This window comes from Poecile atricapillus, chromosome Z (assembly GCF_030490865.1).
Source record: "Poecile atricapillus isolate bPoeAtr1 chromosome Z, bPoeAtr1.hap1, whole genome shotgun sequence".
Taxonomy (NCBI): Eukaryota; Metazoa; Chordata; class Aves; order Passeriformes; family Paridae; genus Poecile; species Poecile atricapillus.
Window position 1 is genome coordinate 132,245,638 of NC_081289.1, and position 20,709 is coordinate 132,266,346.

The 20,709-nt window shown below is 40.1% G+C and overlaps 2 protein-coding genes across 3 annotated transcripts; both read right to left on the reverse strand.

Moving 5' to 3' along the window:
- Positions 1-8,199: 8,199 nt before the first annotated feature.
- On the reverse strand, positions 8,200-16,850 carry FBXO4 (F-box protein 4). 2 transcript variants are annotated; one of them, XM_058827231.1, is made up of 7 exons: positions 16,506-16,850; positions 16,140-16,375; positions 14,280-14,500; positions 13,235-13,310; positions 12,552-12,730; positions 11,528-11,703; positions 8,200-10,526 (listed from the first exon to the last, which is right to left on the reverse strand). In XM_058827231.1, exons 1-7 carry the CDS (start codon positions 16,848-16,850, stop codon positions 10,440-10,442), a joined length of 1,320 nt encoding a protein of 439 aa, XP_058683214.1. In that variant the 3' UTR covers positions 8,200-10,439. The 2 variants fall into 2 exon arrangements, with proteins under 2 accessions (XP_058683214.1, XP_058683215.1); XM_058827232.1 differs by lacking the exon at positions 11,528-11,703.
- Positions 16,804-20,393, reverse strand: RIMOC1 (RAB7A interacting MON1-CCZ1 complex subunit 1). Its single transcript, XM_058827233.1, has 6 exons — positions 20,180-20,393; positions 19,797-19,897; positions 19,274-19,420; positions 18,768-18,899; positions 18,454-18,568; positions 16,804-17,228 (listed from the first exon to the last, which is right to left on the reverse strand). The coding sequence occupies exons 1-6, from the start codon at positions 20,247-20,249 to the stop codon at positions 16,939-16,941; spliced, it is 855 nt and encodes a 284-aa protein (XP_058683216.1). The 5' UTR covers positions 20,250-20,393; the 3' UTR covers positions 16,804-16,938.
- Positions 20,394-20,709: the final 316 nt, after the last annotated feature.

Below are 20,709 nucleotides of genomic sequence, written 5' to 3' on the forward strand. Positions count from 1 at the left end.
TCCCTCATTGTCATGAAGAAATAGTGAGGATTGAATGTAGAATTCTGTTAAGAGAGAAAGAACTCTGGGCCTGTGAATATCTAGTTCTTGACCCTTGCTTTGAGATATTCTGTCTACTGTCACAGTGTCCCAGCAAGTCCATTCTACATTTTTAATACATAGTTTAGAAGTCAGATACTCCTTCTATTGTAATGGCTAAAGATAATGAAAGAAATCATTACCACATATCTAAAATTATTTTCCAAGATTTTCTGCACCCTTGTCCCATTTTATTAGTTTTGGGGGAAATGACCAAAAACAAAACCACTTGTTCTGTCTTTTTCTGGATTTCACAGAATAAACAGAAAAAAACCCAAAATCCCAGAAAAAAAGTTACTCAGTGCTTACTTGTAAGAAGGATACAGTTTTTAAAAACAGCTCACAGATTTTCTGGAAATGAGAATTAATTTCCTGACTTCTTACCTATGCACCAAACAGTGAGAGTGTCACTCTGGTATTTCTATGAAAGCTGATTCTAAACTAAGAGACTCAGACATGCATTGAAATACATCTGATTTGTTTCCCTTTTAAATTCTAAGGATTCAGTTGTTGCAAGAGAAGCACCACAGAAAAACATGTTCAGACCATCCAGTTTCTCTCCCAGCCTCCAGATCCTGTTTTCACTTCAGGTTTCAGTTTTAGTTTTTATTATTTCCTATCAGCCAGCAGAACTGTTGCATGGCCCAGAAACTCAGAAGCTTCACTGTTCACTGTTCGGTGTATGAAACTGATGATCACCAAAAGAGTGGGACCTATAATTTGTAAAAGAGCTATTCAGGTAGAACATTTCTACATTTATTTTTCAGTTAATACACTTACTTTCACGTGATAGATTTTTCAGCTTCATTTCCCATGATTTAGTGATGTAATAGGAAAAAGAGTCTTTGATTCTTCATAATAAAATGAAAGAAACAGCCGCAAGAGTTTACACAATCTGTTTTTGTTAGAGAAATTAAAGAAGACACCATGAGGGTAGGAAGGAATGGACAATCCTGAGACACAGGTAAGATCACTGATTACCTAAAGCAACATCAGAAAGGAAGTGAGTACAGAAAAATCTCTTAAAGTTTTGTTTTACTGTGATGCCTGTATTACTGTGAAGAGTCATCCACTCTCATCCAATCCAAACACTCCCACTTACTTTTATCCACCTGTGTTTCTTACCTTACAGTTAAACAACTGCACTGATGTAAGATCTATCTTCCTGCTTTTTGTTTGAACAGCATCTTTCTCAAGTTACTCCCATGTCTTGCTGAGAACAGTAGGTGAGTGTGGTCACTGTCTCAGCCCGCCACAGGTCAAGAGCTTTTTTCTTTCTTTTCTCAGCAGTCTCTGGTGAATTCAGTCACAGCAGAAACTGCAGCCGAGCCAGGGGCCGGCCTGGCCCGGCCAGAGCCCGGGGCAAGCCCCGCAGGCCCCATCTCCCGACCGGGAGCCGCTGGGCCCAGCCCGGCCCCTGCCTGGGCCGCATGGCCTGGGCAGGGAACGGGAGGCCAGCCGAAGCTCTGTTATCTTTCACAGCCAAGAAAACAAAGAGACAAAGAAATTCCCAGGCTTAGGTCTTAAGGTGGTGTTCACAGGTTGATCTCACTTTTCAGTGGTTAAAACTGCTGTCAATTCTTAGCAACGGCCAGCTGTTGGCTAGGAGAAAAACTCCCATCAGCCTCCAGCGGTTTTAACTTCCTTAGGAAATGCCAATCTATCACGCCTTCATAATTTCTAAAGGAAAAATAAGACTCATTTTGCAAAGGCTTACATGCTAAATTTCTGGTATGCGAATGCTACTGAGTTAGATGATCCTTCTCACACACATGGTACTTGAAGGGTCTGAATTTGTAGTCAGATTCTACAGCACACTAGGCATATTAAAGGACTAATAACAATGAATTTATTACATATTTTGCAGAAATGCACTCTGATTTCCTAAACTTTAAAATAAATAGTCTGTACAAGAACATCTTACTATTATCCAAACTGCGGGGCAGTTTGCTAAGGGAACTGCACTGTGACATCTGTGTGTTATTGATAGCAATGAGCAGAACAGAATATTGCCAGTATCCAGACAAAGGCAGAGGATAAGCTGGGAGTATAAAGTGAGCACTTATTTACACAAGACTTTCAGTTTGTCTCAAAGAGCTAAAACAAACAAAAGAATTAAATATTATAAACCAAATTCTTAGGAACAGTGGTGTTGCAACATGCTGTTATAGTACAAAATCTCAAAAATGCTGTCTGGTGATCTCTCTTTGACTCAATATAGGGACTTGGGGTCTCTAGACACTCAACATCTTACTTAAGTATCCTTGAATAGTTAGAATAGTTGTGCAATGAAAACCTGTCTTTGGAAACTTTGGAAACAAATACAGAAGGTACTTTCTAACAATTACTTAAACGTGAGTCAGAGGATCCCAATCCTCTCTTGACTTGAGACAGCAGGAACATATTTTAGTGGGTTCAGGCTACATCAATGCTCAATTCAGGAGCTGGTTCCAGCTTTTTATCAATGTGACTGGGAGTAGATTTAAGGATTTGGGTGAGTCCAGTGCTCTGGAACCTCAGAGGAGATGAGGCTGCGTTGTTATGCGCTCCTTGTTATGGCTTGCTGCTGGCTGGAATGAACAGTGTGAGCTGTAACCATACAGTGCTGTCAAGGTACAAACATTGTCCTAGTGCATCTCTTTGGAATGTGCTGCAGCTTGCTGAGGCCAGAATGTATGTTTCACAGAGGCCTTGTGCTCACACTGTGTCAAACAATAATCCAGGAAGAAATAAAAAGAGTTAATTTAAAGATTTAGGTAATTGCACCTCTATTTTGTAAATACACTGTTTATCTTACAGTACATTGTCATTTAAGGGTTATCTTATGTGAATTTACTCTGGGACTGTTATACAGTACTTTATTCCAGAGTATAAATCCAGTGTGTTGGTGCTTTTTTCCCAGAAAAGGGGTATGTCCTTCTGGCATAGATTGACCCACTTCAAATGAACCAAGTGCTCTTATTTTGGAATAAGACTGAACCTTCTCACAGTTTTTCAAGGACAGCTAATTTTTTCTGAATTCAGTATCTAATTGGAGACAGTTTTCAAATGTAGGCTCCCTGCTTATTTCAGAGGTGTCAGGAAAATTATATCTATTCTGAGGAGTGATGCCCTAATGGTTGTACCAACTTCTACCTGCACTCAGATAATAGGAAGCTTGACAACCTCTGGGTATATTCCAAGTCCCACATGGGAGCAACCTGAGCTTTCTTGCCATTGCAGAGAATACTGTGACAACACTGATATTGCAATATCCGCTTATCTTCATTTGACTTTAATATGCACAAACGAAAACCAAATTAGCAACATATAAATACACAGAAATACCCAAGAAGCATTTTCACTAAGAATACAAGATCAGATTTCATGGATTTCACTGCACATTGTGCCATAACCATGAAATTCCGTGGACTTCCAACATTCGTTTCTCCTGGTGTATGCAACCCTGTGCACTCAAATACGGGGTAAATTTATATGCCCAGAAGGTGGTTAGAATTAGGATAGGATTCCTGCATATAGCTGCACCTCTGACTGTAGGATCTCACATGGTCCAGCTGAAGCACAGCTCTGCATTCTCTCCCACCCCTAACTTCACAATCTTCTGCTCAGCAAATCACAAATCTGGCCAATGAATTTAAGGTGGTGCACAGAATAGAGAGCAGGAAGGAAACTGCTGTGCTTTGGAAGGAAACTGAAATGCTTATAGACCAGAGATGCATGGAAGGTACTGCTGGGAGAAAAGTAAAACAGCACCTGGCTCAGCATGTTAGGCCTGAGGATGTTCCTTAGGTGGCAGCATGGACACCCAAAGACAATAGGCACTGTGGAAACATCAGTATCAGGTTATTGAATGTTAGCCAGAATTTTCTGTGGTTGTTGATTTTAATTGCCTGCCATTAATCTTTTTGGGTACTGTGGCAGCAGTTTCTAATGCGTCCTTTTCAATTGGTGCTCTCAAACTATTTAACCCTTTGAGCATACAAAGACACCCCAAAAAATCCTTACAACAATATGTCCTGCCAATCATTTATTTTTCCGTTTATTTCTATGTTATTAGCTACTTGTGACAGGAACAAGTGATCAGAGAATAGTGGGGAGGTCAAAATATGTGTATGTACACCAGCTGATTTATATCAGCTCAGTTCCTGTGGTAAAAATCAAGCTGGAAAACACAAACACTTGGTAGAAATTTTTTGTTTGTTATAGTGAGTCTAAAAGCAGTTCAAGACTCAGCTGAAAAGAAGGATATTGATATTGGCTCAGCAGCAATTCTTTTCAACATAAGACTAAAAAATGCTTGAATTCAAGTACATTATTCAGCCACATATTGATTGTACTCAGTTTCCTCTCTTTTTTTAGAGGAATGTAGCAGTAATCACATAGCTGGTTTCTTTGCTTTCAATAATATATATTTTCACAAAACTTGAGTCTCTAATTTTGGAAAAAAAAAAACAACCACAAGATTCTTTTAATATTGTTGGTTAGTTAAACTTGTAATTTGCATTTCTTTTCTTACAAATATCTTGTGGTTTCTCAAAGAAGCTTAATGTGTAGCTGTGTCAGTGCATCCTTATCCTATACTACCTAAAGTCTAGATGTGTGATGTGTGAAGGTTATAGTCTTAACAGAGGATTCTCAGGTAACTAATTTATATAAATCCTCATTATTCAGATTCAAGAAAAAATTTAATTTATCCCACTGAATTTAGGGTATAGCACATATGCAGATCAAATTTAACCTATTTCTTTCATATGAACTAAAGGTCTGGACCCTGTTTTAAATCTTCACAAAATTTAAGATGAAGCCAGCTGAATTTCTAAGGGAATTGGCTGTTAACAACACCAGTCTTATGAGAGAAAGTTCTAAGTAACTGGTGTTTCTAGTTATATTTAGGGAACTTGTGTAAAAACCTTCTACAAAAGATGATTTGATTCAAATAGAGGAAAAGGTTTGGTTTTGTTCTTGATGAATAGCCCTTTTATGTTCACATTTCTGGAATGCGTGTCTCATGGTATCGGGCATGAGCTATATTCATAATTCAAGTCTGTGGGGAAGACATGAGAGATGCCACACCAAAATTCTATTCCTTTATTAACAAAACACTACAGATTAAGAGTATGACCCTTGGTCCTCAGTTATTATGTGACGACATTAGTTCCTTTATTCTTATGAGGGAAAAGTGTGATTTATTATTATCCCTTTGTAAAGAGTAGTATTAAATAATTTAATGAATAGAGTATATCTTTCTGCATTGTCATCAGGATTACTTCACAGTTAAACACTTCACAGAGTTGGGTGAAATCTATTTCTGGAATTATATCAGAGTTTCATACTTAGAGCTCTCATCTACACAAGTTTGCATACTATGGAGGAATTAATTTTGAGACTCTAAGACTAGTATTGTTCAATGTTCTTTTGATGGAGCAAATGGCTTGATTGATTTCAGCCTTCAGGAAAAGACTGAATGCCTTTTTCTCCCATCAGGTGCCTGATCCTGCATGCTGTCACACGCAGGCTGGTGTTTCAGAGACAGTAGGCTCCTTGTGCAAGGACAGCTAGAAACACTGCAAGTGAGAATATCGTTAGCCCATTCATTGGGCTAACAGGTGATTCAGAAACCTCCTGATGCAAAGTCCTGCCTCCAGCAGGACTCTGTGTATATAGGCATGGACATGGGCAGGACAGGTGACTGGTTTGGTAGCAGCTCTGCAAAGGGGACCTGGGGTCCTGGAAGACCAGGGAACCTGGATTCAGTAGTGTGCCCACACAGTGATAAAGGCTACCCTGAGGACAAGTGCTCAATTCCCCTCTGCCCAGGACTTGTAGGTCTGAATCTGGAGAAGGGTATTGAATTTTAATCCTGCACTACGTGAGATACAAACCAGAGAGAGTCCAGCAAAGGGTCACTAAGACATTTTAGAGGCGGGAGGAAGGAACCCTAAGAGACTGGCTGCCCAAAAACCTTGGCCAGTAATGCCCAGATGGGTACCAGGAACAGCTGCTCAGCACAGACATGGTAATGTTGGAGCAGGAGTGAGCCGGTGCAGGGGATCTCACTGGTGAAGCCTCCAGCCGGTCTCAGCCCGGATGTTGAGGCCAGTGGCTTCACGAGATTTGGCAACTGGGTGCAGAAAGGCAGCCTGACTCAATTGTCCGAAACAAAATGGTTTAATAATAGGAAAACAACAAACACTAAGCTGAACTAACTTTGGAAAAGCGGTACAAGGAGACTTTTAGCACACGTGGGAGCAGTGGCAAAAAGGCAAGGTCCGCAGTGTCACGGGGATATATGTAAGCTTGGCTAAGAGGAGGAGCAAGGGAGGGGTTTAGGGAAAGGGTCCAATGGGGGAAGGTGGTTCGGAATATTCAAAATTTTGCAGCAAAATTTAACCAATCACAACACAAAGAACACAAAACTTTCTAGTTAACAAATTCGAATCAGAGGGGATTATGGGATTAGCCCTTACTACGAAGGGTTTTCCCATGGCCTTAGGCTGTCATTCTTGACTGTTTCATCAGCATCAACTCCAACACACTGGTTCTTAAATACTTCCCTTATCCAGACCCATCATGTTTTGTAGTTTGTAAGGTCTCTGCTCTATTCCTACTACCTACATTCTTGGTTGCAGTTTCATCCTCCTAAGACAACTGAGGGCAGCCTTTGTTCAGACATGCTCTGAGGTTTAAGCACAGGCTTTAGCTATAATATCACCTTCTGTAACTGAACAAAGAATGTTATTTCTCTCATGTATTTGAGGAAACTAATTTATCCAGAACCACTAGTGCTAGAGTGGCATGAAAAACACACTAAATCACAGACATCAATCACTTTGCAGTAATGCCAGCAATTATTTCCATAAGCTTTCCTGACAGCAACTCTATCTATTCTTTTTAGCTGCAATATTCATGCTACAATTCAAAATGATATTGACAATACCCACCAGATTAAGAGGCAGTATTTTCCCTGTCTATAAGCTTTTGAAAAGCATTTTGATTTTCCCATAGGCTTTTCTATAACTGCACCTGCTTCCTGCATCTCTGAGCAGAGAATGAAATTGATTACTTGAAGCAATTTTTGCAAAGGGTGTAGGGACAGCATCAGTGCTGATGCAGATCAGCAGTGCCACCCTGCAGGACACAGAGAGAGCCACAGCTTCCCTCTGAAGCTGAAGCTAAAAGGGTCCTGACACTCCTGCTTTGATCCACGGCTGCTCCGTCATCATCGTAACCTGCAAGACCTCTCACCAGTGACAGTGTGCTGCCTCTGCCCTGAGAGCCTGACATGTGTCCCCAGGCACTGCTCTGGAGCAGACATCAGGCATTTTTGTTACTCAAAATTTCAAAGACTTGAAAATTAGCATCCCCATAGCCACTTTCTTTTTCAGAAAGCTGCTCAGGTGAAGCCTCAGTAACTGAGTTTTCTTATAAATCACATGTACTATCACTTTAACATTTATTTTGTGACCACTGTTTAGATAAACATCCTGCCTCAGTGGGCAGGAAAGCAATTTTTTTCTAATGCTGTTAGAATCCTTCTCCCTAAGAAAGCAATATTCATGAGATCCAGATCCTGGTTTGATTTTTCACAAACCCATCACAGTTGCATCTATTTTGATAAATACAAAACCAATGAGACATTTTTAAAAGTAGGGTTTCTTTATACATTAAACATATTTAAGATGTACTTAAGTCATATTCTAATATTCCATACCCAACTACTTTTGAATTTTTAACAATGACAGTTCCAAGCTTAAATGTTTTCTATGCTTCTAAATTCAGCAGACTCAGGAATTTACGTAGTAGGAATTGTTGAACCTAAAAGGCAGTGCATCTCGGCAGTTATTTGCTGTATGTATGCTCAGCAAGCTGGTTTGCTCAACTGTCTCTCAACAGTGAGAGTGGCTGCAACAACCCCTTAAAACCTTAGGGTTCTCTGACTTCAGGGAACTGAGGCCCAACTAAAAGGAGTGGGTACAATGGAGTGCATGAAAAAGAAACACTTAAATGAGAAATAAAATAGGGAAGATGCCCATAAACTGTGCACAGTATAGGGGCAAACTCCAAAGACCAGGACTTGGGGCAGACACAACAGTATATAGGGTAGGTCTGAGGGCATGGGTCCAGTCACGAACTGGGGTTAGAAATATGCAAAACACTGCAACAAATAATGACCAATCAGGGAGATAACTGGGAACATTCTAGAAACATAACCTTATACAGGGTGACTTGATTAATGTATTAACTGCCATAAGGCCTTAGAGAAGTCTTCCCAAGGCTTAAACTTAAAGCCTGGTGATTCAGGGTGAAGTCTTTCTGGCCCTGTGTCCCAGCAGGGCTGACTCCCGCACTGGTTGCCTCCTCCCCAGCACATCTCTGTGCACCTCAGCTGCTCCTCTGGATAGTGCACGTGCTCATCTTCCTTACCTGTGCTGATACACAACATTTAATCATGGAGTTCTGTGACTGCATAGACTTCTCATTCCCACTGTTTCTTTTCTAGATTGCACCCTGAGGACTTGTAATTCTGAAAAGTATCCTAGCTTTAGGTTAACCTAGCTGATGCTCTTTAGGAAAAAATACATACTCTGCATTATCCTAATCTTTTGAGATAACAGTGAGTTGTCTTAATTCAACGGGTAGCATACAATAACCTTGTTCATTAATGACTATTGATGACAATGGTAATTTGTTATGACAGTGGGATTGCAGTGTATGAGCACACGTGCACACATGTAGGGGACTTAACATACATAGGAAAACTCTAAATATAATTATTTTTAAAATTATTTATTCCTCATGAAGAAAATAGAAAGAAGATCTTCCATAACCCTCCCATATTCGCATCAGCCAACACAGAATCAGATTGCTGCATTCAATCCCCTGCATATAGACCACTATTAAATTCATGTGATTAGGAGGAAAATCACATACACCCAGTCACAAAGTATGGAATTTTACTCCAAACACTCATAAATCCATTGTGTCTGCTCCATTTTAAAGGGCAAAACACACACACGCTGATAAAACAGAAAAAAAAAAAAAAAAAAGGATAAACCACAAAATTTTCATTCTGTATATTGCTTTGGTTTTTCCCTTAAAACTCCCATGTGTCTCTGATTAGGACACATAAAAAAATCTAGAAAGATGAATTAATTGCACACAAGGATGAAAAGAAAGAGAAATACTTTCTAGTTCATTAAAAAAATCCCCAACATCTTCTCAAGTGGAATGTTTCTGACATAGCTGTGTTGATCATCACTGAAGTATCCCAGACTGAGGGCAGTTACAGCTGTAAGTGTGCCATGCAATCATTGTCTAGGTACCAAGAAAAAATTGTGAGACACTTGAATTTCCATGAAGATAGGAAAAAAGAAAAAAAAGCCCAGAATAAAGCAAATAAATGCCCAGGCAACAAATCCAAATAAAGTTTCAGAACATTCACCCAATAATAAAAACATGAAAAGGTGGAAGACTACGACTATCCCCAAAGACGTCAATATGGAAAAGACAATTCCAGCCTTGAAATGTTGCTTTGCTTTTCATAAAACTACTTGCAACTGTGTAGAAAATTTCAACACATATGCGAATGACCACAACTATTTGGAAAACTTGATAGTCTATATATGTAATAAAGTCCTGAATGATCCTATTAAACATTTGTTCATGGCATCAGAGGTGTATCCAATTCAAGCTAATGATTTCAGTGCAACAGAAAGCAAAAGATACTGCAGTCTGTTGTGGCCGGTTAATAACTCAGATCACAACAAAGAAACAATTTATATGCAGCAGTGTTTGCATTTAAGAAATCTGGTCTGGCCTGAAAATCCCCCCACTATTTTTTGTCTAGGCATTTTTTTCTAGAAAAATACAGGGTAATTCACTTTTCTGAAATAAAGAGTTACTGTCTTTCTGTCAACTGTACAACCTACAGTATGCTTTCTTTGGTCAAGAAGTGTCCCTGTAAAGATCTCCACTCAATATATTTACTAAATGTGTGATAGGGCTCTGCTGATAAACTAATGTAGTGCTACATATATTTTTACAGAAGATATTAGGCCATCAGATATCTTGGAAAAGATTGAACTATAAAGGCCTCTGGTTGAAAGAAGAGAAAAACAACATAACATTCAGATTGTTCTTCCAAATCACTTCTTCATTGCAGCTGGAATCCAGGCAATCCCACTTGTACTTCTAATTAAGGACTGTAGTTAGAAAAATGTTAAGGATTTAAGTATGTGCAGGGAAATACATGTAGCTTTTCCCTTCAGTTTTCTCTTCTCACAGTACTCTGGCAGGAGGAACAAGATTCTTACTTCAACTGGAAAAGGGTTTGTACAGTGCAATAATACCTAATTCTATTCCTAAGCACTTTTACAATTTGCTTCTTCCAAGAGCCACTCAATTCCATTTAGCAATCCATCCAAAGTTGCAGCTACAGTGTCCTGCATCTGTGAAAATTAAAAAAAAAAAAAAAAAAAGAAAAAGTTAATGTGCTAGAGATAACAACTAACGGGATCTAACAGTATTTTAATATCACTCTGTGTCTATCTGTCACTCATATCAAAGCTAAATTTTTATCACTGAGGAAAGGGCCTTTACACAAAAAAAGTTTTATAAAAGAAAACAAACAAAAAAAACCCCTCACGTTAGGAAAGCTTTTACTCTTGGTATCACAGTGAATTTTTTTTTCAATTGTTCCATCAGCTGTTTTGGAACATTACACTTACTTTACAGATGGCAATCCACTTGAAAATTCTTCTTCCAACTCTTAAAGCAAAAATGCTGCTAGCTTTAGACTTCCATGCACGTTATTAACACTCAGATTTTGTAACATCCCATCCAGTAGCTATTGTAAATGGTGTGATTTGTAAAAAACCTACAAACGTTTTCCTTATGAAAGCAAAGGAATTATCACAAATCAGGATTTTTATTCTGATTTATTCCTCAGCTACACAACATCAACAAAAATTAATTCTGTGTGGCTGAATCATGCTGATAGATACTGTGCTTGACAAGCATAAAATAACAGGTTCAGGACCTCACATACTAGGTAAAAAACTGTCAAAACCTGAAGACATCACGCCAAGTGAGTGACAGTAAACAGTGTTTTTAAAATGTCACAGAAATCTATCTTGTGTCCAAGGTTGTGACTCAGGAAATTTAGATTTAAATGAAGCTTCCTTATTCCCTTCAAGTCCTTCCTTACATTCTAGTTCCATCTGAAGTCTTTTGTGTACTTCTGGGCAAGTCACTTAGCTCCTTGTGTTCAGACAGGCCAATGATTCAGCTTAGAGGATCAGAGGAACAAAATCCTTCACTTAAATGGAAAGCTCATATACTAGTGTTGAAAGCTGCACACTTGCTTAGGTAGGTATAGTTAAGGAACCTGAGAGCCTAAATTAAATTTAAAGCACAGAGAAACAGAAAGTAAAGGTTTAAGAGCAAGTACCATCCAGGGCTGATGCAGCAGATTTAGTTGCAACTGATGTGCCACATAAACACATGGAATTCTTTTCACACCAACATGAGACACGCAGGACAAAACCAACAGAGGTCTGTTCGGAGGCCCAAGGGCTGGATCAATCATTGCCAAAATACGAGCCAGCTCCTCCTGACGATCATGCTCTACGAAACAATTTTTAATATATGAATCCTAAGTATATGCAAATACAAGGTGCTTTTGGTTTTGGGTTGTTTTTTTTGTTGTTGTTTCAGAGGTGATGAGACAGAGGGCTGGAAGGGCCAAATGATCTTGTTCTGTTTATCACAAGACTTACTCATCTCGCTTTATGTTACACAGATATTGATGACATTCAGGTATTATTTAATGACCTCCACAGATTCTACGGGCAGCCTATTTCAGTCCTAATGTCAGTGTTTTCTTAGTACCTCACAGAGACCAAGATTACAAGCCATTCAGAAATACTTATACATTGCACAGTCAGCAGCTCTTCCCTACTAAATACACTTTTCTCTTAGTGTATCCCTTCAAAGATTTTTGCTGTCTTTTCTGAGCTAGCCCTTTTCCTACGTTCAAAGCTGATGAATGTAAAGACAATTACCATAATTGTTATTTGGATTATCATCTTACAGAACTAAACTGATTTAGACTAACTGCATTTGTTACTGTTTTCATTGGGAAGGTGGTTTCCAGGCTATTACAGCACAAACAAAGTATTTTCAATTTTCTCCTATACATACCCAAGGTTTTTGTTTGGTTTTTTTGGTTTGTGTTTTAATTCAGGTAATTTCCCACATGTAACTTAGATAGATGTGCTATAAATAAAACGAGGGGCTGTAATCCCTAACAGGTTGATCAGAGAGTGTCTAGGATAGGAGACCTCTTCATCATGATATGCCATGAAGAAATAGCAGATTTGGAAGAGTCAGAACATGTATTTTGATGTATTGCATATTCTTTGTAATCTAACACTCCAGTTATTCACAAAATTTAAATGAAGAGAAACCCTTACCTCTGTGAGCTTCTGCATTAGCAACATAAATGAATCCATCAACTACTTCGCACACCTTCCTCACTTGAGCTATTACACTGTAGTGCATGGCTTGCTGATTCCCTGCTGTGTTGTTCTCTTGGTAAAACATCTTATTCACAGCAACAGCTTGCTCCTCCCTTGCTCTCCTCCTTTCCACACTGAAAGATATTTCGGTAGTCAGATTAACTGAGAATGCCAAAACTGAATCTTGCAAATCAAGGCGGTGCAGGAAAAGGACAGGAAAATGGGCTGAGCCAGAAAAACAGTTTGATTTCTCCCTGCCTCTGCCTGCCCTCCTTTCTTTCTGCGTGCACAAAGATGGTGAGCAAGATGCTTATGAAAATACAGCCCATAATGAGTTTATAGAGTGCTTTAAAAGGGGACTCAACCAAGGTATCAAGAAGGATAGAAGCACCTGTAATGTACCTGTTGTACACCTTTTGGAACAGATACTGTTCAAAAATGCTTTATATTTTCCATGTGAAAATTTAGTGGTTGAAAAAATAAAGGGAAGGCAAAAGCATGCATTGAAACTTCAATTTATAATGATATCCATGCATGAGAAAGTGCACATGAAAGTCACATGACAAGATTATGAAGAAAAGTCTAAAAAAAATGAGAAACTGTACTTTTTGTTTGGTGGAGAATGGATCTTATCTTACCTTGTGGTGGAATACAGTGTCACAATATTGAATTTTTGATTGTTGCTAAACTGAAAACTGACTCCTGATCCAATTCCTACAGAGAGAAAAATGAATCTATGAGATTACAGTTATTTGGCTACTGAATACAGTTAAATGGTAGTTCAAAATATTCCAGTGGTGCCACAAAATTAATATATTCAAACCTAGATATTGCTGTTAGGGGTAGCAGATTTACTATTTTACAATTGAACTTTATACATGCTCCAATTGATCAGACTTTTAATTTCATGAAAATCCAGTCAATGGTATTAAAACCATTTCCTTATTTCTGATTATTAGACTTGAACCTAGAAATCTGAATCAGAAATGAGCCAGACTTGTTTTTATTAGCTGAAACTGGCACAGAAAAGGCTCCAGTCTGGTTATGACAAGCTGCATTCAGAAGAACATATGAGAGAAATAAAAAACCCACTAAAACAATTGTCACACTTCTTATAAATACAATTTAATTATTCAAATTCTGCTGTGCTGAAATAACTGTTAGTTAAAAGACAACACATTTATGTCTCTGGCTTGGACTGAAGTAAAATTAGACTTTTAAAGCTACTCTTTTAAACATCAAAAAAAAAAACCCTCATGTGCTCCTGTAACTCTTCTAAATAAAATTTATATCATTTGATATCAGAATACCAAATCATATAAGGATCAGCCTTGAGCAACTTACTTCAAGCAGTACTGAAAGAAAGGCCTGTCTGCATTTATCAATTATAACAGCAGCAGTAACATGGACTTTTGGATGAAGATAGAAATTCAAGGAGCAAAATGATTCTTCTGACAATGTCAAAATTTAATCGTAAATTCACTGGAGCTGTTAGTTTGTCCCAAATGTTCCCTGCATTTATTCTTCTGAACAAATCAGAGAGCAAATGGTTTGTTTTTACCATGATTCTACTGAATTTTAAGGATACAAAAAAAAAATTCCTTTTCTTCATTTCTTCCTCTAAGTTTTTTGTGTTATATTTATTTACAAAATAAGAAGGCCAAAAGCCAAAACCATCATTACCATGAATTTGTCTATGAGGTAGGCCAGCTACCAGCAGAATTTCTGGGCATGTCATCATCTTTTGTACTAAAGAGTTGTCCAGCTCTTCCAAACCTGGCCCAAACATAGCAAAGCGAGGTTCTGCCTGAGTGACCAGTGATTGCAAAAAGGAAGTCACAGTCCCATACCGGGGGCGGCTCGATTTCAAACTTCTTCTACCCTGAGGACAGCTCCTTTTATATCTGTGTAAAATAGATGCAACTAGAAATTAAACACAAAATACAAAAGAGGTATTAATCAAATAAATCAATTTAGGTCCCACAGTTCTTATGCTTTGCTATGGATACAACTCAAAGCATAAATCAAAAATTATTAAACTGATTGTTTCAAGCACCAGTATAAAGCAGGCAAAGGCATTGGTTCTTCTGAAGTCCAAATACTGACTGTTTGGACCTCAGTGCACTTCTATCTACAGATCTTTTAGTTTATTTAAAAATAAAATTAAAATCACTAATTCCCCATTCTCACTGAATACACAATATAGGCAAAATAACATCAAAGCAGAAGAGTCACATTAAAAAAAAAATTAAAAAATAAGCCTTGTTGAGAACATTTTAAACCTTAATTAGACTGTTTTTGTGTTTATAACAAGTAATCACCTGAAAAGAACCATTTTCACTGTAGGTACAGAGCCTGCAAACTGTGTAAGGAGACAAGTGTTGTCTGCAAACTTATATGCTTGTTTGGTGTGGATGCCAGAAGGCATGGAAAGACTGGTAATTGAGGAGGAGAGTAACAGTCAGACAGACATCCTCGAGCAGCAGCTTCAGTCTGCTCCTGGAGTCATGGCAGCCTGCTGCTGGACAAACCTGTTCAAGGAAATATCAAATGTGGGCTCCTTTATACTAACACTGAAATGTTTCAGTTGAGATCAGCAAAACTGCTAAGAGCACACAGACACAATGGAAATCAGTGAAAGATGGCTTCAAATAGGTGATTCAGAATCAAACAGATTTAAATCCTATTTCAAAATCAGTATATATTTTGCACATCAGATTCTGGGTGTACTGTTCCCATCTGTTAAGAGAGGATGAAGGGCATAGAGATTGCAGAAGTTACTCACTTACTACAAAGCAACATTTTAAGGACCACCTTTGGAAAATGCAACTGCAAATAAATCAAAAATACCAAACAAATCCATAGGTCACTACTGCAAATTACAGGAATTGAATGAAGTTTAGAAAAGAAGTCATCACAAAATAATCTGCTTATTTCAAGAATTCTTCTCAGTCATCCAAATCCAGTATTTATTTTGTTGCTATGCTTTTCAACTATACTAGCTGAAACCAGTGTTTGTCTTAGAGCCTTTGACAATCAGAGCTAAAACAATACAACTTGTTGTTCTGTGCACATTCTGTGCACTTTTTTATTATTAGGTCTTCCAAGTAAGGTGAAAAAATGAAGACTCATTTCACTTGCTGTAGTTTGAAGATTTCTCAGTACTTTTATGAAAATACGTGCCATGCCACTAAGACCAAAGAACACTTCTTTATCAAGATCAACAGTGTGCAATATTTCTGTGCCACAGAAGACACACAGTTTACAAAAAGCTTTAATTTTTTATAGCATTAGCATTGTCTCTTTTACAATTTTTAACAATCTTTTACATTCTTGCTGAGTTCCAAACAGAAAGAGCTGAGCAGACCATGGACCGACAGGAAATTGTATTCCCAAAATAAACAATGGATTTGAGACACATAAAAATTTAAACAGCAGCTTACAGCAGAGCTTTATTTCTCTAAATATGAAACATGCCTGTGGGCTGAGTATTACTGCTGTAGGCAGACTTGAAGTCATGTAAGAGAGTACGGAGATACTTACACTGCCATGTAATCATAAAGTGCATTGTCGCTGACCTCTGAAAAGGCTTTATTAAAAATCTCCTCATCTGGAAGTGATTTCCAATCAACAGATGTCCAAGAGGGGAGATCCCGCAGGAGAAAATACCTCCACAACAACGGGTCTTGCACAGCTGCCCTCCAGTAACAACTCGTGCTTCCTAAGCGGCACAAATCTTGGGGGGAGAGGAAGGACATGATGTTCAGCTGCACGTCGATCTGAAAACCATTGAAAGCAGCGGTTTAACGGCTCAGGAATTCAGCAGTGAAGAAGGACGGGGTGGGATACAGAGCTTTGCCCCCCCCCCCCCAAACCCCGCCCCGCCCCATGCGACCGGGCCCCACTCACCGGCAGCGTCTGCAGGGCGCTCGCTCCCTCCGCACCGTCCGGGGGCGCCGGGAGCGGGTCGGGCGCGGTGCCGCCGCGCTCGCGGGTGCCCCGCATCCAGCGCTCCCGGAGGACGCGCAGCCCGCCCCGCACCGCGGCCTCCAGGCCGGCACCGCGCTGCTCCGCTGCCGCCGCCATGGCGCCGCCCCCGCGCGCCGCCGCGCACGCTCCGGCACCGCGCTCCGCCAGCGCCCGGGCGCGGCCCAGGAGCGGCTGCCGCACCCGCACCCCAGCACTGCACCGCACTTTGGACCGCAGCCCAGGAGTCCTTGGAAGGCGTGTTTTTAATGCAATAGAAGTATACATTTCGGTGGGAAAAAGAAAAGAAGTGAGTCACGGAAGAGTGAGCTCTCATGCCACAGGTTTTCTTCTAGCACAGACAAGGCCGCGGATCTTAGTTGTGGGATTTCACAAAGTAATGCAGCATTTGTTTTGCAGTTGTTGTGTTCCACCCTTGACCTTTTAAGGGTCCCTCACATACGGCCACATACTTTGTTAACATGTTTCTCCCTGTTTCTTGGAAATCCAGCGATATGCTCTGTGATCTGCTGCCCACGTCACCGTTAGACAAAGGCTCTATTGACTCAAGGCTTTCCTGCTTCCCTTCTCCACAGTGTTTCAGTCCCCAGTAGCACATTTCTCCACTGTACATCATTGCCAGTAAGTGAGTGTCACTAAATATACCTGCAAAAGTAATTTAGATCAAGTACTTTATTATTCTGCTATAAGCAAATACACAACTTGTTGATTGTTTTTCAGTAACTGCGTAAGTATATAATTATATAAATATATAAATATATAATGTTCAGAAGAAAACCTGGATCAAGACCATGCTCATTTCTTTGTCCACTTTGGCCCTCCATAATGTTAAAACCTTTTAAGACTGCCATATAAATATTACTTCTGTAATTCTGTTTGCCAAATTATCTCATAAAATTTCAGTATTTCTTTACAGCCTCTTTAGCACAGGCATGGCTGCACACACTTAGAGTATTTCTGTGCCTCCCACAGTTTAAGCCTAAAACATACTGTTTGAGGTCATCTTAACTCAGGTTAACCAGCAGCAGCTTTAGTATTTGAATTCAAAGGCACATGTGTGTCTCTCATGAAAAGAAAAATCCTGCTACATAAATCCACAGCTTGACTTTGCATTATGAAGCTATATAGCACCAATGCCACTTTCAGATCAAATGAAACAAGAAGGTCCTGCATCCTGCTACAGAGTAGAGCTGTTTTTGAGTGTGCTCAGCGTGGACATCATGTCCTCAGCACCAGCTGTTTTACCTTACAAATCCCCTCCTGCTGTATCACTCTACTTGCATCTCACACATGCAGCCTAAGATCCTCCTGTAAACACTCAGTAAGAATGAAACTTACATAAAGATACATTAAGTGGTGACAGAGAATATTTGCCAAATCTAACCAATTCTGCATATAGTTTTTATGTGCGTGAAGTCTGTAATTGTGTTTGTACCTGTGCTGTCCTACAGCTAAAAGGGAGGACCAGTAATGTGAACCTCTGGCACCCTCTGCAGTCATATTTGTGCCTTAAATATCTATCAGTTGTGAACTGGATGGTTTTGAAATACTGTGTATAAACACTGACAGTGTAAAACACTACTGTGCATCAAACACTGCCTCAGTTCACCTCCCTCCAGTGCACTCATAGAACACTGGGAAAATGAGCCCTGGCACCTCCTAGAATTCATCAGTCAAAAAAGAAAGGGGTGGGGTGGCACTGTTACCTGTTTATTTGCCACATTTATTATCTTCTTGTTCTAAAAAGTGTCAAGTCTTGAACATAAATTAAGTCAAACAATAAAAACATGAAAAAAAGCATTTTATAAAGTGAAGCAGTTATTAAGAGGAGTTAAAAGGTTTTTTGGAGTTGTTTTTTGCATTTTTTTACCTTCACTGAGTAATCTAGCTGTGTCTTTATCTTGAAGTGAGACATCTTCATCTAGCTGAAGAGGGCATCTAAAGCTAAGCATCTTCATCAAGTAATGAACTCCATCATTAAGACACTAAGTACAGTTAAAAATAAGGAAAAAGTAAGTTCTCATTAAATTAATGATACGCAGAAATACTTCTTTCTATGAAGTCCCCAAAATCCTAACTAAGAAAAAACGAAACAAAACAAAAAACCCAGCCATATTTTAAAACTGAAGAGTCAAACTTTAAAGCTGTATTCACAGGCTCATAGAATATTTTCATCTCCTTTACCTTTTTAAATGTGGCAGTGTTTTCTTGTAGCCATTCACTCCTTTCTTTTGCTGTGTGGCAGTACATGTAAAGCAGGGCTCCTTTTCTCCAGTAAAGACATTCTAACAACTCTGCACCAAGGATGTTGATGGGCTGAAATAAAATCCAGCAAACTGGTCTAACACAAAAATAAGTCACCTGAACTACTCATATGCACTGTCACACATGCAAACACTGTGTAAATCTCTTACTTCAGATGTTGATAGCAACACTCAGAGAGATTAGCCTAACCTAACACTGTAGGTCAAACAGAATTGTTAACTGCCTGTGGAATCACAAAATGTTAGCAAGAGAAATTCTGAGCACACAAGGCATTTGAAACAATATTTTCAGGAATCACGATTTAAATGCCAAAAAGACTGGAAAATGTTTCAAAATACTTTTAATTCTGCCCATCAAAATACTACTGTCCCATTTCAGATTTTTCGTTTTTAAATAATGAAATAATTCACCCTCTGGATACTCACTTCTTCTTTTATGCTGCATTCCCTCACTAGGTCTTCTGGTTCTGAAAGAACACAAATAAGTTCTTTTAGCTTTTGCAAGGAAGATTCTTCTGGAAAATCTTCATCCACAAGCTGGTTTTCCTCAAAATATGTAATGTCTAGGACAGCCTATGAAAACAAAAACATATACAAAGTAGAAATACCGCCATCAAAATAATCAAACGGTGGTGTGTTGTAACATAGAAAACTCGTTAGTTTATAAAATATTACAATTTGAAGGTATTTTTTAACATTTAGTTCACTAAAGGTGAAAGAAGTATTGAAGGATTGGTGATGGTGAATGTAAAACCAAACCCCCTTCTGTCCCTAAAGTAACAGCACAAACGACTACAAGTTATTCAAGCCAAAAGCAGATCTGTGCTTCACAGACGCTCACCACACTCCCCCAAGTAATAGAGACGCCTTTGGGCCCCATCCTCTTTTGCACCAAGCCGTCTCCCACTCCCAACATACATTTTCTTGAAAGGGAGCTTGATGTCCATACCTGGGTGTAGAGCTGAAAAAGCGTGGAAGGATGTTCTTCCTCTTCGTTGCAGAGGTCCATCAATTTGTCCAGATTAGCAGAGCCTTTCGCTAAGAAGGTATCTGAGGAAAGAACACAATGCTCCCTTAGCACCTATAAGCACTCAGCAGGAGCCTCGCACATCCTCCTTTTCCACATGGCTTTATCATCCATCCTTGGGGCATCTACAACAGCGGCTGAATAATACACCACTTAAGCAGGCCATTCATCCTGTCAGACCGCACCTTTCATGATTAAATTAAGGCCATCCGCGGCCAGGCTCTGATGCTCCCAAGCGCACACGCCGTTTGCCGAGGTGCCCCCGGGGCCGCCCCCGCCGCCCCCGCCCCCGCCGCGCTGCTCACCGCGGGCCCCGGGCGCCCCGAGCCGCCGGCCCAGCGCCGCCACCCGCGGCCGCAGCGCCGCCACCGCCATGGCCGGTCCGCGTGCGGCCTCTCCGCGCAGGCGCAGCAGCGCGGGGCCGGGGCCGGGGCCGGGGGCGGCTCCGGGGGAGCGGTAGCGGGGCCCGCCTCTGCCGGCTGCAGCCCGGGACACACAGCCCGGGACACCCAGTCCCGGACACCCAGCCCCGCCGGGACCCCGCCGCCCCGCCCGCACTACGCCCATTGGCTGCTGGGACTGCAGTTCTGGGCTCGTGTGGGTGTGAAAGTTCTTTCGTAACAGACGCGTGTAGCGTCTGCAGTGCTTTTTCCGTCCCCGGAGAGAGTCCTTATCACGACTCTCTGTTTACAGTATTTATAGAATCAATTTACAGGTTGCAGAAGATCGCTGGTTCAAGCCAATGACCGAATATCACCATGTCGACCAGACCATGGCACTGAGTGCTATGTCCAGTCTTTCCTTAAACACCTCCACGGGCAGTGACTCACCTCCA

Bases quoted from the DNA above. Each gene is read 5' to 3' on its own strand.
- FBXO4 (XM_058827231.1), bottom strand. From the start codon at position 16,850: ATGTATACTTCTATTGCATTAAAAACACGCCTTCCAAGGACTCCTGGG. The intron at 16,376-16,505 runs GTGAGTGGGGCC...AATGGTTTTCAG, and splicing joins GCGCCCTGCAGACGCTGCCG to ATCGACGTGCAGCTGAACAT. The intron at 11,704-12,551 runs GTAAGGGTTTCT...ATTGTTTCGTAG, and splicing joins TAATGCAGAAGCTCACAGAG to AGCATGATCGTCAGGAGGAG.
- RIMOC1 (XM_058827233.1), bottom strand. From the start codon at position 20,249: ATGGCGGTGGCGGCGCTGCGGCCGCGGGTGGCGGCGCTGGGCCGGCGG. The intron at 19,898-20,179 runs GTGAGCAGCGCG...TTCTTTCCTCAG, and splicing joins CGGGGCGCCCGGGGCCCGCG to ATACCTTCTTAGCGAAAGGC. The intron at 18,900-19,273 runs GTGAGTATCCAG...ATTTTATTTCAG, and splicing joins AATGCAGCATAAAAGAAGAA to CCCATCAACATCCTTGGTGC.